The sequence below is a fragment of the Mesocricetus auratus genome, unplaced genomic scaffold, assembly GCF_017639785.1.
Source record: "Mesocricetus auratus isolate SY011 unplaced genomic scaffold, BCM_Maur_2.0 Super-Scaffold_100007, whole genome shotgun sequence".
In the NCBI taxonomy this organism is placed as follows: Eukaryota; Metazoa; Chordata; class Mammalia; order Rodentia; family Cricetidae; genus Mesocricetus; species Mesocricetus auratus.
Genome location: NW_024429191.1, coordinates 34232648 through 34249757, shown reverse-complemented (window position 1 = coordinate 34249757; position 17110 = coordinate 34232648). Strand labels below are relative to the sequence as shown.

General features: G+C 51.9%; 2 protein-coding genes across 7 annotated transcripts in view; one reads left to right on the top strand and one right to left on the bottom strand.

Annotated features, from left to right (window-relative positions):
* Tnip1 (TNFAIP3 interacting protein 1) overlaps positions 1 to 8192 on the top strand; it is a 49646-nt gene extending 41454 nt beyond the window's left edge. For 5 of the 6 annotated variants that reach the window (XM_021225880.2, XM_021225881.2, XM_013111677.3 and 2 more), the window contains 6 exons: positions 587 to 718; positions 1241 to 1366; positions 1787 to 1852; positions 2086 to 2277; positions 3469 to 3559; positions 7476 to 8192. In XM_021225880.2, coding sequence (XP_021081539.1) covers positions 587 to 718; positions 1241 to 1366; positions 1787 to 1852; positions 2086 to 2277; positions 3469 to 3559; positions 7476 to 7510 — 642 coding nt within the window. In that variant the 3' untranslated portion in view covers positions 7511 to 8192. The remainder of the gene's footprint in view (positions 1 to 586; positions 719 to 1240; positions 1367 to 1786; positions 1853 to 2085; positions 2278 to 3468; positions 3560 to 7475) is intronic. The other variant, XM_005067757.4, reaches the window with a different exon arrangement.
* A 448-nt stretch (positions 8193 to 8640) lies between these two features.
* On the bottom strand, positions 8641 to 16754 carry Gpx3 (glutathione peroxidase 3). The gene is made up of 5 exons (XM_005067899.4): positions 16546 to 16754; positions 12149 to 12302; positions 10359 to 10476; positions 9929 to 10028; positions 8641 to 9600 (listed from the first exon to the last, which is right to left on the bottom strand). The coding sequence occupies exons 1-5, from the start codon at positions 16630 to 16632 to the stop codon at positions 9379 to 9381; spliced, it is 681 nt and encodes a 226-aa protein (XP_005067956.2). The 5' UTR covers positions 16633 to 16754; the 3' UTR covers positions 8641 to 9378.
* Between the last annotated feature and the right edge of the window lie 356 nt (positions 16755 to 17110).

Genomic DNA, 17110 nt, shown 5'->3' with positions numbered 1-17110 from the left:
TCTTGAAAAACAAAACAACAACAAAGAAAGCACAGGAATCTGTGCATAGGAACTGAAGCAGAAACCATGGAAGAATACTGTTTACAGTGTTACTGTTCATGGCTTGCTCAGCCCACTTCAGTATACACTCCAGGGTGACCAGCCCAGGGGTGGGACCACCTGCAACGAGATGAGCCTTCCCAAATCAATCACTAAGCAAGAAATGCCTCAAAGGCCTGCCTGTAGGCCAGTTTGGTGCAGGCATTTTCTCAGTTGAGGTTTCCTCTCCTCAGATGACTCTGGCTTGTGTCAAGTTGACAGAAAATGGGACACTCAGCACAGTCACAGTGGGTCTCTGGGCCTCAGTTTCCATATGTGGAGAATGGGCATGAGGTCCTACCCTTTGCTCCACAGGATAATGAAGAGGCTTCAGGACAGTGGTCCATGTATGATGTTGATGGGTAGGGCTGGTTAACAACCACTGTTGCTGGGGTTACAGTTAGAATTACTGTTCTGTCAGAAAGAGGTTCTCCAGGAGTGGCCTTCAGAGGGCTCTGACTTCCAGGGAGGCCTGCTGCTGATCCTGTCCCTTCTCTCCTGACCCCAGGCCCTGGAGGACGCCCTCAGCCTCCAGGCCTCTCCATCACCACCACCACCAGCTGTTGGATGCCCAGAAGGGGCTGGGAGCCACCTGAGGAAGCAGGAGCTAATGACACAGAATGAGCTGCTGAAACAGCAGGTGAGGCTCGGAGAGCTGGTGCAGCCCAGGGGACCAGCCAGCCTTCCCCTGTGCTAGCTCTGCCATCCATTCTCTGTGGGCCTGCCATCATGTTTCTACTTTCTAAGTCAATGATCCCTTTGTTCAAATAAAGTTCAGAGTGTAAGACTGAAGACCATGAAATTGGGGCTGGAGAGATGGCTCAGAGGTTAAGATCACTGGCTGCTCTTCTAAAGGTCCTGAGTTCAATTCCCAGCAACCACATGGTGGCTCACAACCACCTATAGTGAGATCTGATGCCCTCTTCTGGTGCACAGGCATACATGCAATCAGAACACTATATAAATAGATAAGATCTTTTAAAAAAAAATAAGAACACAGGATTACTCTAGTGAAGTTGGATTTGGGCTACAGGGTCCCTACTCTAGTCTCCAGTGCCCCCAGCTCCTCCCCAACAGCCCAGTGAAAAGCATGGAGTCTGGGCCTGAGCATTGCAGCTTCCTGAAGGCTGCCCTGACCCCCCCACCTCCCAATTCCCTCCAGGTAAAGATCTTTGAGGAGGACTTCCAGAGGGAGCGGAGTGACCGTGAACGCATGAATGAAGAGAAGGAAGAGCTGAAGAAGCAGGTAGAGAAGCTGCAGGCCCAGGTCACCCTGTCAAATGTTCAGGTAAGAGCACGCCCTGGCCATATGGGGTTAGAAGGCCCTGGGGACCTAGACTGCACCCAGCTCTCCTGCCGCGGCTCTGCTAGTGCCTTGTCCTCTGAACTTTGTACAGTGTTGTGGTCTAAGCTGTCACTATCTCTGACTCTCCAAAGTTGATGCCTAGAGGAGCAAAATTACTGAGGTAGAATGAGAAGACGCTAGCGGGAAAGCACTTGGACTGTACCTCTGGCCTGTGTTCAGGTCAGGAAGCGCAGGGGCCCTGCAGCTCACAACCCAGCCTCTGCTGTGCCCCTTAGTGCCCTTCCTGGAACTTCCCAGACTTGAGTGGTGCCCTGGGCGCAGCCGTCTGCCCTCAGGGTGGGGAGGCCTTGGCGTGCACCTGCTCTGAACCGCCTGTACAATCCCGCCTGTCTCCATCCTCAGCTCAAAGCACTCAAAGATGAGGAGAAGGCCAGAGAAGCCCTGAAGCAGCAGAAGAGGAAAGCGAAGGTGAGCAGCTGGAGGGGATGGGCAGCCTGCCCTGCCTGACCACCTTCAGGGAGTGGGGGCCCACGGGAAAGACTGCTCACTGACCGTCATTACCAGTCATCTGTGTCCAGGTCCCCCATCCTACCTGTGTCCCAGCCTCCCTTGCCTTCTGAGAGCTGAGTTTGCAGCTGCAGGGCAACGAGGTGGGTGCCACTGTCTGGTGGCCAGAGGCAGATAACGATCCTTTCTTGCAGGCCTCAGGAGAGCGTTACCACGTCGAACCCCACCCTGATCACGTCTTTGGGGCCTATCCCTATGCCTACCCCCCCATGCCAGCCATTGTGCCTCACCACGCTTTCAAGGACTGGTCCCAGATCCGCTACCCTACACCCGCCATGCCCATGGAGCACCCGCCCCCACTCCCCAACTCTCACCTCTTCCATCTGGTGAGTCTGCGGCCCTCCTTCCGTCCCTCCTTCCGGCAGATTCCATCTAGGAAGGAAGACCAAGAGGGGGTTGGGAGCCTGCTGTCCCAGCGGTTTCTCAGAGGCAAGGTGGTTGTGGGCAGGTGTCCAGGCCTGGCCCTGGGCTGCTCTCCCTGGAGACCAGATTCTGCAGCCGCCAGCTGCTCAGCACCCTGCTGTCAAAGGGAGGAGGTGGCAGTAAGAATGCAGACTGGGAAGGACTGCCATCAGCCCCCAGCTGGGGGTTTGCTTCCGCATCTCTTCACCTTCAGTTGAGTCAGGTCTGACCCTTACTCATTCGCTCTCTTCCTCTGCCCCTTCACTCTCTCTCCTCTCTCTCTTCCCGCCTTCCCTTTCCTCCTCCTTTTCCCTCATCTTTCGTCCACTCCCTCCTTCTGCAATCTCTGGGTAGGTACAGTCACCTCCTGTCTGGCCTCTTATAGCTTCCCCCTTATGCATACGTAAACACTGCTGTGAGATTGGTCAAGCAAGATTGGCTCTTGTAACCCCGGCACAGCTGAGGGAAGAAATTTGCCCTCAAGTTTGAGGCCAGCCTGGGCAACATAGTGAGATAGTAGGCCATCCTGGGCTACAGAGTGAGACTATCTCAAAAAACATGAGAGGGAAGGGAAGCATGGACTCACAGCTACTCTTGGCCGCTTTCTCAGCTGAGTGAGAGTTGGTACTTTGTTCCTATGCATTTAGGACTGCTCTGGCTGTGGCTGCTGCTGTAGCTCTGGAATGTGGTTGTGGATTCTTTTCTTTTTGAGGGTTTTTTGTTTTGGTTTGGTTTTGGTTTTTGGTTTTTCTGAGACAGTTTCTCTGTATATCCCTGGCGGTCCTGGAACTCACTTTGTACTCCAGACTGGCCTCAAAATCAGGAATCCACCTACCTGCCTCTGCCACTGCAGCACTGTGATTAAAGTTGTGCACCGACACACCTGGCTTAAAGGGCTAAAGGGAAGTACGTTTTGTTTTGTGTTTTTGGGTTTTTGTTTGTTTGTTATTTTGAGACAGGGTTTCTTTGTAGCTTTGGAGCCTGCGGAACTCACTCTGTAGACCAGGCTGACCTTTAACTCACAGAGATCCGCCTGCCTCCCGAGTTCTGGGATTAAAGGCATGTGCCACCACTGCCTGGCAGTTGTGAATTCATAAGTTCTCATCTTGTTACAGGCAGAGTACACCTGGCGCCCACCCTGTGCAGGGATTCAGAATCCCACCTCCCAAGTGATGGACCCGCCCCCAGACAGGCCTGCAGAACCAGGTGAGTGTGGGTCCCTGGTGGAAAGAGCTTTCACCCACCAGCATTGACCCAGTTTGCAGATGCTGTTACTTTGTAAGCTTGGTGACATGGAGCCCAGCTTCCTGGAATAGTATTGAGAGAGGAAAGATGTTGACTGGAATTAGAAATGACCGGAAGGAACAGACATTCGCTCTCTAGTACTGTGCTAGGAACTAGCACTGCTCAAAAGTCCCTATCCTGATGAGGGCAAAAGAGAATTCCAGTGCTCACATAGGTTGATTCACTCGAGCACCCAGGAGAGCAGGGTTCTGTGAGAGAGGTCAAGGTGCCTGACTGGAGCAGGGCCAGGAAAGTTTTGTGGAGGCAGCGAGAGGGCTAGGGTATGTTCTTGCAGAGAACAATGTCTGCCTCAAAGACCTCAGGTATCACTCAACTTTCTGTCTCTGGCACATGCCTGTGACAATCAACTTCCAAGGAGGAAAGATTGGGCTTGGTCTCAAGGTTTCACAGATTTCAGTCACTTTGAGCCTTTGAGGCCAGTGTGTCAGTGCAGGAGAACACAGCAGAAGCCATCTCTCTACCTCCTGATGGCCAGGAAGCGAAAAAAGAAAGAGAAGGAGCAGCTGGGAGACCCTGTGTCCTCTGTAGGGGCATACTTGTAATGACCCAACTTCCCCTACCTCCTAAAGTTCCACCATTCCCAGCTACCTACAGGCTGGTGACTAAGGCATTTGGGGCCATTCTGTCTCTGACTCCTTAAGCTTGTGTCCATCTCACAATGCATAGTGCATGTAGGTGGTCTCCCGGAGTCCCCATGATCTTGATTCTTCTGGCATTGCTTCAAAGCCCAGTCTCTGAAGCTCAAGGCAGACTCATCTGTGAGCACTTACAAACAAACAAAAGAGACCGTATGGTGGCACTCACTATATTCCCATCGCTTGGGAGGTGGAAGCTAGAGGACCAGGAAGGAGTTCAAGGTCATCCTTGATTACATAGCAAGTATGAGGCTAGCCTGTGCCATGACCCTATCTCAAAACAAAACAAAAATCCAAAAAGAAAGTTTCATGCTTCCAGTATACAGTGTTGGACCAGACAGAGAGTAACTATTCCTCTTTCAGAAAGGAGAGAGAGTGTGTGTCATAGATAAAACCCAGAAATCAAGCAAGAGCTCCATAGTCCTGGGCTGTCACCTTGACTGTACTTGGTGCGCATGGCTCCTCACCGACCTACATTCTACACTCCTGACATCTCTAAGTTCCTGGGGTCTCCAGTACAGCTTAGACATCATCCTCACAATTTCACCTACTACCCTGTCTGGGGTTGCCCACCGGGACTTGGATCCTGCAACACACACTGCCTGCCCCTGCCCCCCAGGCCTTCCTTTGAAATCTGGGTGGAAGCCATGACCCTATAACACCTGCCAAACTACCATAATGTGGACAAATGCCAACATCTACTGCCAATTAGAACTATGCCAGAGCCTGCTTGAGTCACAGTTGCAGTGGTCAAGGGCCTATGTGTATGTTGGACGTGAACACGGCAAAGAAATCTCCTGGAAGTTGTTCTCTAGGCAGCTCCCTCCTGAAGGCACACATGTTCTCTTCTCAAATCGGGGGACTTACATATCTAGGCCTTCTGGCCTAGGATCCTGTGTAGTAAGCCAAGTTGGACTCAGACTTTTGGTGATCCTGCTTCCATCGCCCAAGTGCTAGGATTTTGAATGGGAGTCACCATACCTTATCAGATCCCCTTGAGCTGGGGTTACAGATGACTGAGCCATCTGATGTGAGTTCTCAGTATGTTCTCTTAACCACAGAGCCATCCCTCACCTGAATTACTTCTTTTTAAGGGTCGTCCTTGGTGTATACACACTTGTTGCTTTTTTTTCTAGCCAGTTGATGGTAGTTTTTTGTTTTGTTGTTATTATTATGTTTTTCTTTTAATTTAAACAAGACACAATCTTATTTTACATATCCCAGTTCCCTCTCTCTTCCCCACCCCCCACCAACCCCTTATCCCATCCCCTTTCTTTTCCCCAGGGAAGTTGAGGCCTTCCATGGGGGATCATCAAAGTCTGTTACATCATTTGGGGCAGGGCCTAGGCCCTCCCCTGTGGGACAGTAGATTTTTTTTTTTTTTTTTTTTTTTTTTTGGTTTTTACGAGACAGGGTTTCTCTATATTGTTTTGGAGGCTGTCGGTCCAGCCTGGCCTCGAACTCACAGAGATCCGCCTTTCTCTGCCTCCGGAGTGCTGGGATCAAAGGCGTGTGCCACCACTGCCCGGCGGAACAGTAGATTTTTAATCTGTCTGCCCTGCCTTTGCTCCTGTTCTTGGCTGAAGGCAGTCAGCAGTAGCCATGACACTGCCAGAACACTGTATGACCTTAACCTTTACTCCATCCAATAGTTACTTAAAACTCCACCTCACACAAGTGTCAGGGCATGGACAGGTTCTTACTAGAATACAAGTGACCCAATTTCCAGTAGGGTCTTCATATCTACCCAAAATGTCATGAGCCTGACCTCACTGCCCACACACCAGTCAGTACTAAACTCTTCTGAACCCTCACTAGAGCTGCCCATTTAGTTTTGCTTACAGCTGTCTAGGCATTTTCTGTGGCTCTGAATCACATCTCAGACTCCGTGATGATTAATCCCTCTCTTGGTCAGCAGTTTCCTTGGTTGGCAATTTGCTTCGTCGACATTTTTCTGTGTTACTTAACTTTCCATTCCTGGGCCCAAACACCCAAGATAATATACTTACACAAAGGAAAGATACATTTTTGACTAGGATTTTAGAGGTTTCAGCCCATGGTTACTTAGCCCTGTCACTTTGGATCTCTGGTGGCATGGCCTCTCTTAGTAGGAGTATATAGCAGAGTAGGCTTATTCACCAGGAAACAAGAAAGTGAGAGGGGGTTGGAGTCCCAGTGTCCCCTTCAAGGGTGCTTGCTCAGTGACTTTGATTTTGTTCATGGGGCCCTATCTCCTCTGTTCTATTCTGAGAGCACCATGGGCTAGCTGGTGACTAAGCTCTCAAATGTCTCTCTTGGAAAACATTTAAGATCCAAGTCATAGCGTTTTAATAGGAGTGTAGGAAAGTGACTGATTTAAGCATCTGAAGGAGCCACGATCAAGGAGGTAGGAGACATGTCAGAGGTCCCCAGGTGTACGGCATTTTCAGAGAGTGGCAGGAGGGCTGGTTCATGGAGGTTGTAAAGCACAGTGACACAACCAGGTTGGAACTTTGGAAAACTCCATCTGGCCACACGGTCTGCCGTTAAAGAGGTTAAAGGACTTGGAGCTACAAACTAGTCAGGGGACTTGGGCCCTTGCTCTCTGCAGGAAGCACTGAGCCTGTGGGATTCAGGGAAGGCCACTGTGAGAAGTGAGTATATACAACAGGGAGGCCATGTCCATGAAGAGGGACTTCCTAGAAAAAGTCATTGTCCAGAAACGAGGCCAGCTTGGTCAGGAGATAGAGCAAGCAGAGGCCACACACAGGTGACTCAGGTAGGGCTGGAGAACTTGGTGCTTGAAGAAGGGATTAGACTGGCTGGTCATTTCCCCAGAGGGTCTTTGAAGTCCTTTGAGGCTGCTTTAGTGAGTGACAGAGGGTGACCCCTCCTCCAGTTCTTATTTTGGGGATTTGGAGATGGACAGAGTTCAAATCCCAGCTCCAGCACATTGTAAATCTGGGACTTGAAACAAGCTTTTGTAACTCTTTGTTCTAGTTCCCGCCTCTGTTGCAGGGTAACAAATGACGTGCTCCTTAGCGTTGGGTGTAGATAGTATGATGAATGCCCTAGAGACATCCTGACAGTCAGTAGTGTACAATAACTCTGATGTTTACTCTGGTGAGGAAGCCTGAGTTGGCGTCTGTGTGAGACTGACCAGACCATGTGATCTTAAAACTTTAAAACTTTTGTTTATTTAGAGTCTGCAAAAAATGACTGTGAGGGGCCTCAGTGAGACCGCATTGGGTCATTTGGCTCCACCTTCATCTTGCAGAGCCAGCTGACCTCAGATTGCCGAGAAACTAGAGGCCATGTGCATGTTCTGTGCGGCCCACGCCTTGGCTGAACGGAGGCTGGGATGAGCAAGCAGCCTACATCCCCAGCTCCACCTCGAACTGTTTACAAGACTAAGGAGACTCCACCCACGAAGCCTCTACCAGGTTCTTCTGGATGCAACTAGGAGAAATTCAATGTACTCTGCCACTTGCCAAGACAAAGGGGCCTCACCTGGCTTTGACTTGCCCTCTTGCTGAGGTCACTGACTGTCCATCCTAAGAGTGGGGTGCAACCAACACCCTTTCCTCTCAGAACATTGAAGAATTGGTTCCAGGTTCTCCAGAGACCACACCCAGTTCATGTGCATGTATAATTTTTGTTTCAAGCTCAGTAGCATGACCTGCATCATGCCCCTCTCCGTACCCCTCTGTGAGGAGTTGTGGGAAGGGGGCTTTGTCTCTAGAGCAGAAGAGAATGATGGCATGTTCTGAAGCTAGCGTGCACTCCACTGCACCCATGGCAGCCTCAGAGCCAGCGTGAACTGGGATGAAGGCCACGTTAGCCATGTCTGCTCAAGGGCCCCAGCCTGAAGCTGCCTTTGGCCCGCACAGATCTTGGACATAAACCCAACTTGAGAATCACCATTTTGTGACTGGTATTCTTTGCATGCCCTCATGGCCAATAGGATGCTGTATTTTTAGTACTGCTTCCGCCTCCAGCATCCCTTTCTTGCATAGTCCTGAGAATATTGCTAGCATCTTAGGGGCACCCAAGGGTAGAGGAAAGATCCTGGGCAGGGAATCAGAGGACTTGGGGCTGGGGTAAGCCTTAGTTCCCGCCCTTCGGAAGTGATAACCTCTCTGAGCCCTCGATGCCTGGGAAGGTAGGTGAGACTGAGCCAATGTGAACTTGGTAATAGACTCCAGTGGCTGGGCAAGGGCTGCAGTATGGGCCTAGATAGGAGCCAATCACAGGCCCCAGAGCACTCCCTGTGCACCTCCTCACTCTCCTTCTCCTTCCTTCACCCTTCCTGTCTCCATCCCCGGCCCCCACCTCCCATGCCAGGAAGCCACCACAAGTAGGCTGAGCTGCTGCAGAAAGGACTTTACTGAGCAGGTGGGGTGTGAGAGATGCCCATGGACAAAGTGAGGGACAGCATGTCCTCCAGAGGAGCAGGGGTGGTATCCCTGCCTGGGAGCCCAAGCCTGAATGCACTAAGGGCTGGCCCACAGACAGGTTCAGGGGAGGCCCGCCCACAAGGGCTTCGGACCCCTCCTTCATGGAGACACCACCCCTGACTTGGGGTACATGATCATCACGCTCACAGTTGCCTTGGTTCTCAGGAGCACTGTGGGATGGGGTTGGGGACTTGGGAGAGCACTTCAGGAAAGGTGAATGAGACTGACAGTGTAGTGAACCCAGAGGTGTATGGGGACTTAAGTGTGGGTGTGGTCAGAATATGGGAATGCTGGCCCCAAGGGTGATGTCCAGGTTTGAGCAAGACACTGGACTTGGTGCTTTTGCTGGGCTCATTTTAAACAGAAAGCTGAAAAAACATAAAGGTACAGTTCCCCAGTACCAAGCTGTGAGCATGGTGGTCCATCCCTGGGTATCAAGCAGGCAGACATGACTGTGTAGCCATGTACACACTGGCACAATTGTCACGTGTGCACAGTGGTACAGACACACAGTTGTGCCAGGCTTGTCTCTTATGTAATAAGAAAAGGGACCTGGGGAAGGGGTATAGAATGATTAGGATGTGGGTTCCTTCCTGAAGAGCTCCTCCTCGGCCCTCTAATGGACAGGGGATAGGGGTGGGGGCGTCGGTTACTTCCATCTGGCCCCCAGGGCTGCCTGCCGCCTCATGTAGGACAGGATGTCCATCTTGACGTTGCTGACTGTGGTCCGGTGGTACCAGCGCATAACAGGTATGCCATCCGGCCCCACCAAGAACTTCTCAAAGTTCCAGCGGATGTCATGGATCTTCATGGGTTCCCAGAAGAGGCGGCCAGGTGAGCCCAGGAGCTCCGCAGTGGGAGGGCAGGAGTTCTAGTGGAGGAGTGACAAGGGTGTCAGCCTGTCTGAGGGCCCTCCTGGTCTCCCCTCAGCCTTCCTACGAGAAAACTGAAGGAAGGGCCCCAGTTTGGGAGCTAGAATACTCGACTGCCCATCTCTGCAGTGACTGGAAGATTGCAGGTCCTTCAGATTGCCCTGTGGACCCTGCCTTTTCTGTACATTGGGCTGAGGGAGCACGGGGCCTGCCAAGCCCTCTCATGGGAGTACTAACTAGACCAGTGCAGGGCATTCCTAGGGGCTGAGGTGCATGGGCTGGGGCCCGAGCAGCTGGGGGAGGTTCCTCCAGATGACCCACGCTCACCTTCAGGAAAGTGTAGACCTTCTGTTCTTTCTCCCCGTTCACATCTCCTTTCTCAAAGAGCTGGAAGTTAGGGACAAAGCCCCCACCCGGTCGGACATACCTGCGAGGAAGGTACTTGGTGGCTCAGAAAGGAGGTGAAGGGACTGTGGGGGTGGGGGGAGAACTGGGAATCTCTTTTATCTGGTGACAGCTCCCTACATACACAGGGTGCATTTGCCATCTCAAGCCACCCCACATGCTTCAGGACTCCCAACCAGTTCCCCATAGCCTTCTGTTTCCCATCCCCTCGCCCTCTTCCGTTAAGCCCCATCCTGGAATGGGCATGGGGGAGCAGAGTGACTGAATGACTACCATGGAGACAGCCACAACCCCTGCAGCCTCCCATGCCTCTGCCCTACAGAGGCCGCCTTCCCTAACCACAAGAACTCACTTGAGACTGGGTAGGATCTCCGAGTTCTCGCCCGGCTCCTGTTTGCCAAATTGGTTGCAGGGGAAGCCCAGAATGACCAGGCCGAATGGCCCAAGTTCTTCTTGTAGTGCATTCAGTTCTTAGCCAGGGAGAGAGCAGAGAACAGATGAAAAGCCCACGTCATCGCCTGCTCCCCACCCACCCTCCAGATCCATGGAATTTCTGAGGCCCAAGGAGAGAGGATTTTCCCAGGTGGACTCAGTGGCAGGGCTGGCACTTGGGTCCTGTCCTTTCTCCAGTCTGGGGACAGTGAGGCTTGGGAGAATGTCAGTAATGTGCTTCCTCATGTCACTACTCACAGAGCTGGGCCACTGCCTGGGTCAGTCAGCTGAGGGCTCTCCCATCTGCCCCTGGGCAGATGGCTGAGCCTTTCTTAGGGTGGTGGTGAGGGCAGGATTAACATCCCTCCCATCTGGGAACTCAGGAACCTAAGAGTTCCTGGCCAGCTCTCCAGTTTCCTCAGCAGCCCTAGACTGGGGTGCAGTGCCAGCACCTGGCCCATCTCTTCAAAGATGTACTGTACTGTTCGAGGACTGGCCAAAAGCACAGGACACAGAACTGGATCCATACACCTCGCCTACAAATCTAGGAACTCTGCAGGTGCCAGCCAGGTAGCCAGGGTCTGCTTGGCTCCAAAGCATTGCCCCAAGAGACATCAAGCTGGGCCTGGTTGGTTCTGTCCTCACTGGGAAGGAAGGATGGAGGACACTGACTTAAGGAGGTGAGGGCCCCAGGCAGATACTGGGTTCAGCCATCACCAACCTTGTGGCCCTAGTTTATACATACTGAGCCTTGGTACTGAGGAGGGCTGAGCTAGACTTTTAAAGAATGAACTATTGAACTGGGTGTATGCCTTTAATCCCAGCAGTTTGAGGCCAGCCTGGTCTACAGGTTGAATTCCATCCAAAACAGAGCTATGTAGAAAAATCCTGTCTCAAAAACAAAACAGAAACAATAACAAAAGAACGGACTAATGGATGCCACCACTACCCCATACCTCTTCCTTATCAACTTCTTCTAGAGCTTTAAGCTAGTGGGGCCCATTCTCCAGGGTGGGGCTAAGAGAATGGCCCACAAGGACGGGGCTGGAGGCAGAGGAGGCATTCTCAGAATGAGCTGCAGCCACCATTTTTTAAAATATATTTTCTTTTATTTGCACTGGTATTTTACCTGCATGTATGTCTGTGTAAGAGTGTCAGATCTTGGAGTTACAGACAGTTGTTAGCTGCCATGTAGGTGCTGGGAATTGAACATGTGACCTCTCTGGAAGAGCAGCTAGTACTCTTTACTGAGCCATCTCTCCAGCCCGACGACAGCCACTGTTTCTTACTCCAGTCAAGGAAAGCAAGAAAGCACACAGTCAGGGTAGCTGTGTTACCTGGGTGTGAGAAGGGTAGCTGGGAACTTATTAGAATATGTCCATCAGCCTTCGGGCTTAGATAATTATCTCTAAGAAAATATGAAATACAGTGGAGCTGGAATATGCACTTTGGTCTCAGCCACCATCACCCTTTCCCCTTGCACATCATGGATTAAAGTATTCTCAAGTGAGCTAGAGAGATGGCTCAGCAGCTGAGCATGGCTTCCCTTCCAGAGGTCCTGACTTTAATTCACAGCAACCACATGGTGGCTCACAGCATCTGTAGTGGGATCTGATGCCCTCTTCTGGCATAAAGTTGCAATGCAGATAGAGCACTGGAACATAAAGTAATCTTTAAATGCGTATACCCAAGGCATGAGGAAGCACTTACCAAGGTATTGGTCTGTCAGACCTCAGTAACTGGCTACGTTGACAAAGAGGACATACTTTCCTGCATACTGCTTAAAAGGAATGTATTCCTCCCCATCAATGGTGAGGGCCCCATAATCGTAGATGGTACCACTCATGCCTCCATGGCAGTCTGTCTGGAAGAGAAAAAGATGGACGCCAGGAACAATTAGAGTGAAGACATCTGGGAAAGGGAGATTTCTCCACCTTCTGAATACAGATGATTCCCAGCAGGGAGAGAATGACTTACCCAGGACAGTAAAACCTGGAACTGGACTAAAACTGAGGTCTAATTCCTCATCCCTGTAACTAGGAGACCACTAATAAACACTGTATTTGCATTAAGCACTTATTGAGCACTGTGGAGCCCTGAGGTTAGCAATAGTCACTTCCATATTTCATAGTTGGGCTGGGATGAGAGGCAGAGTTGGGTGGCTGCTGCAGTAGTCCAGGCAGATAGGAAGAGGTCTCTGCTAGGTAGCCGGGAAGGCGGTGCTGGACAGAAAGGATGTGTCGAGATGTTGAGATGAGTGAGAGCCTACCAGTCTGGAGGACTGGAGAGATGAGGTGTGAAAGATGAAGCAGGGATGTGAGACCAGGAGCAGGGAGACATGGGACAGTCTGCAGAGGTTAAGAGTCATACACCTCCCTGTCCAGTCACTCCACAGTCTACTCCAGGAGAAAGAGGGGAGGAGCCCAGGGTGCAATGGGGTGTGCCAGAGCGCCCAGGTTCCATTCCAGCCCTGCCACCAGCTCAGTGCTGTCCCCAGCTTTCACTCAACCCTGAGCTAGCCATTTTCAACCCAGAGAGAAGGAAAGGGTTCACTGCCAGCCAGCAGGATGTCGCCCCGTCCCCATCCCCCACCCCACCTCATCCCCAACATGCACAACAAACCTGAGCTACTCGGAAAAGGGGGAGAGGTCATTGGTTCAGTAGATGTGAGGGCCACATGGGAAAGGAAAAATCATTCCCTCTTCCCCTTAGTTCTAAAAACTTGCTGTCAGAGCAAGGTTCTCAGCCTGACTGGGTGAAGGAGTTACTGGGGGGTGGGAGGCGCTAGGGACACAGCAGAGTGCCTCTGTCACAAAGTCACTGCAGACCTGACTGACTGGGTGAGTCTGCCTTCACTGGGTCATCCCATAGCTCTCCGGGCTGTGGGGCTGAGTCTAACATTCCAGGACTGAGTGCTCAGCTGGACAGCCCTGCTCCAGGCTTCTGAGGTCCCAGCTAGGATCACTTCTACCCTAAGAGACAAACGGCACCAAGCTTGGGGTGCACATCGGGAAGCGGGAGGTGGAGAGTTCGAGGCCGGCCTGGACTGCATAGGAACCTCCTGCCTCCAGAAGAACGGCACAGTCCAATCAGCAGGATGCAACCCTGCTGCCTCCCTGCATGTTGCCTCACCGCCCGCACCCCGTGCTGAATCCCAGATGTGAGGAGAGCACCCCAGGGGTTGACTGAATAATGGGAGCTTTGAAACAACGGGAGGTCCAGCTTCTCCGTATAGTTTTGATAGTAGAGGACATGGGAAGACCCTTGAATTAGATTCTGTCTTCACTGGCAGTGAAGCACTGAGCAAGTCACTTTAATTCTTTGGGCTTTGGTCTAAGAGGATAATCCCATCTGCCTCTTTTTGTTATTTTGTTTTGTTTGGCTGTACATCTGCATATAGAAGCCAAAGGAGAGAACTATGAGACTTTCTCCATTAAGTTATTTCATTACATTTATTCACTTTGGGGGATGATGCCATACATAGCATCCATATGTAGATCAAGGATGGCAGTCATTTCATTCCTACCATGTGAGTCCCGGGAATCAAGTGGTCAAGTTTGGCTACAAGCATCATCACCCACTGAGCTCTGTCACTGGCCCTCTCCAGCTTGTGCTCAATGTTTGGCTAGGCTGCCCAGTAAGCTCTTGGATCTATCTGCCTGTGTCTGCTCCCAACAACCCCCCCCCCTCCGCCATTGTTGACACCTGTGGCCATGACTGACTTTTACATGGCGCTTGGGGATTTGAGCCTCTCATGACAATGATTTCATTCACTGAGTTGTCTCCCCAACCCTTGAAATGATTCTGAGAAACTGAGCAGATCAGAACAGGCTTGGGCCAGTAGGACATGGAGCTTACTCTATCAGCAGGAAGGAACAAGAGGCCCCTCCCTCCATCGCAGTAAGAAGCTGCCTTAGATGTCTGCTAGCTGCCCTAAGAAGTGGATAGTGACAACTGCTTTCTATAGGGGGGAATGGGGCTCAGGCTGGGCTGGGGGGGTCTGTGAGGAGGGAGTCATAAATGTCTGGTGCTCTCTAGCTGGATTCCCCACAAAGCCTGGCACCTTCCTCTGGATTCACAGAATCCCAAAGCCCTATTCTTTCACCAGGGGTCCAGAAAAGAGTACTGAGAGGACACCAGGAACAAGAGAGGAGAGGAATGGGTTGAGAGCTGGGGGGAGGGGGGATGAGTAACACTCAACAAGGCATCTGGTTGCCTAGGACTGCTGGTCCATGCCTTCCCCTGTTCCATCTTCTCACGCCTGTTGGTGTGATGTGAACTTGACAGGGCTGAGATACTGGAGACCTGCAACTGGGCCCAGCTGTGCCTCTGGTAGTGTGTGACAACCCCCTTCCCCCCCAGGATTCCAGCCTGTCCGCTGTGAGATGGAGTGGGATTCAGGGCCACTTAAGGCCCTTCAGCCTTGACGTCAGCCTGTGGTCCCATGATGCTCTCTGCCTTGTGCAGTCACCTAGAAACCAGCGGTTACTAGGATTCCACGTCAGTAGCTGTTAGTCTGCAGCTCTGCAAAGCCTTTTGCAGCTCTCAGCTGGACCAGACAGAGGACTTCCCCTCCTGTTACTCTCCTTCAAGAGGACATCTTCCTCTGGCTATATCACCTTGGGTCTGCACGTGTCCCCTCCCTGTTGCCTTGTCCTGAAGTTGGGACAAAGCAAGTGGTTGAGTCTCAGAAGCCAGAAAGCAGCTCGTTAACTCTGAGGATCTGGGAGGTCAGATGGGCATGCCTGGGCTGCCATGAGCCACAAGCTCAGCTGGTTGTGAGATAAGATCACACCTCACCCTAAGACTTTTCTAGACCATTCGGTTCTTTCTCTTCCCACCGTGATTGCACAGACAACACAGGACTGTGTGCTTACCCGTAGCCTCCTTAGGACAGGATTTAACCCACTACCCCCACCCTAAGCTATCCCCACACTGAAGGTACAGGGTAGTGTCCCAGTCCACCCCCACCCACGCTCCACACCCTAATCTTGAACTCCGTCCTGTCTCTGTTCTAGAAAATGCCTACTGAGCTGGTGATTAGGAATGGGATTGGAGAGAAAATGGAGGCTTTGCAGGTATCCCATATGTTTAGACTAAGGAGCTGAGGGCAGAAAATGCCTTAAAAACAGGAACCACTCTTGGGACTCTCCAAGAGGTGGACAGATTCTGGAAACAGCATTGTAGACTTTCAAGATCTTAAATGAAGACCCAAAGGATTTTAGAAACTAAGAAACTCAAAGCTAGAGCCTCTCTCTCTCTCTCTCTCTCTCTCTCTCTCTCTCTCTCTCTCTCTCTCTCTCTCTCTCTCTCTCTCTCTCTCTCTCTCTCTCTCTGTGTGTGTGTGTGTGGTGTGTGTGTGTGACAGCTCTCTCTTTCCTTGGGTCTGACTCTTACTGCCCCTCACCCTAGAGAAGAGGAGAGGTCTACAGAGCCCACCCAGGCCTGACTGAGGACATAAGCATGCCAGGTCAACTGCCTTCAACCTCCCCATTCCTCCTCTGGCTCAGGGTGCCACAGCTGGACCAGCATAGCTGAGCTCCAGAAGTCTCTGCCTGGCCAGCGTTGACTTCTCTAGCTACAGTGTTTGCTACGTGGCTGACCAGTGGGCTGTGAATAGGGAAGGCAACTAGAGGGTTCCATAGCCTTCAACCATTCTCTCTCTTCTCCCTGCTGATGGAGAAACTGAGGCCCAGAAAGGGATGTGCCTCCAAGTCAAAACTCTTCCTGTCACAGATGTCTGTTTCCAGAGCCTTCGATGAGTGAAGAGGCTATCAGTCCACCCCCCACCCTCAGCAATTTTTCAGGATGGCCACCAGCTGCACTCTCCTGATGTCTGAGGGGAATAAAAACCCACACCCTCTCCAAAGCCCGCTAAATAAAACAGTCGGTGCAAGGTAACTAGATGTGGCAAGGCGAACCCGAGATGACAGTGGAGAACCTATGAACTCAAGGAGGGACACAGAGACCGAAGGTCGCAGGGTGGGGTCCCCGAATCAGGGCGAGGTGGGAGCACCCGGTGCCTCTGGGGAAACGGTGGCTCTCCCAGCCGCGCAGTGGACATCTGGGCGCAGTGAACTCGCCTTGCGCCCTGGAGGTTCACTCACCTTGGACTTCTCTTGTCCCAGGCCCGGGGGAACGAACCCGGTCAGGAGCAGGGACAGAAGGCAGGATGCCCGTAGGAGCCAGGCCATGGCGGGCGGCTCAGGATGGCCACAGTCCGTCTGAGGTGTCCAAAGCGCTCAGCCACCTTTCAAGCCCTTCTCGGTAGCCAATCCGCAGCTAGACCAGGGTCTTCCTAGCCAATGAATGGCAAGGCGACTGGGATTTCAAGGACTAGACATTCCCGCCCCATTTTCCTCCCTCTCCCTAAGCCCGGGGCGACAGTGACACAAGCTGAGGAGGGAGAGAAGGGAGTCAGCTGCCAGGGAAGAGCTAGAGATGGGCGCGGCCAGGGCTCCAGACAGCACCCAGGACGCAGCTCTTTTCCCAACCTCTAAAAACTGGGGATCTTGCCCTGGGTACGGAGAACTTAAAAGAACATCAAACCCATTTAGTGCAGACGCAGCAATGTGTGAGCCAGGTATGGAGGCTCAACACTTGTAAACGCAGAATCCAAAAAACTGAAGCAGAAGGATTGCACAGGTTCAAGACCAACCGTAGCTTCGAGGC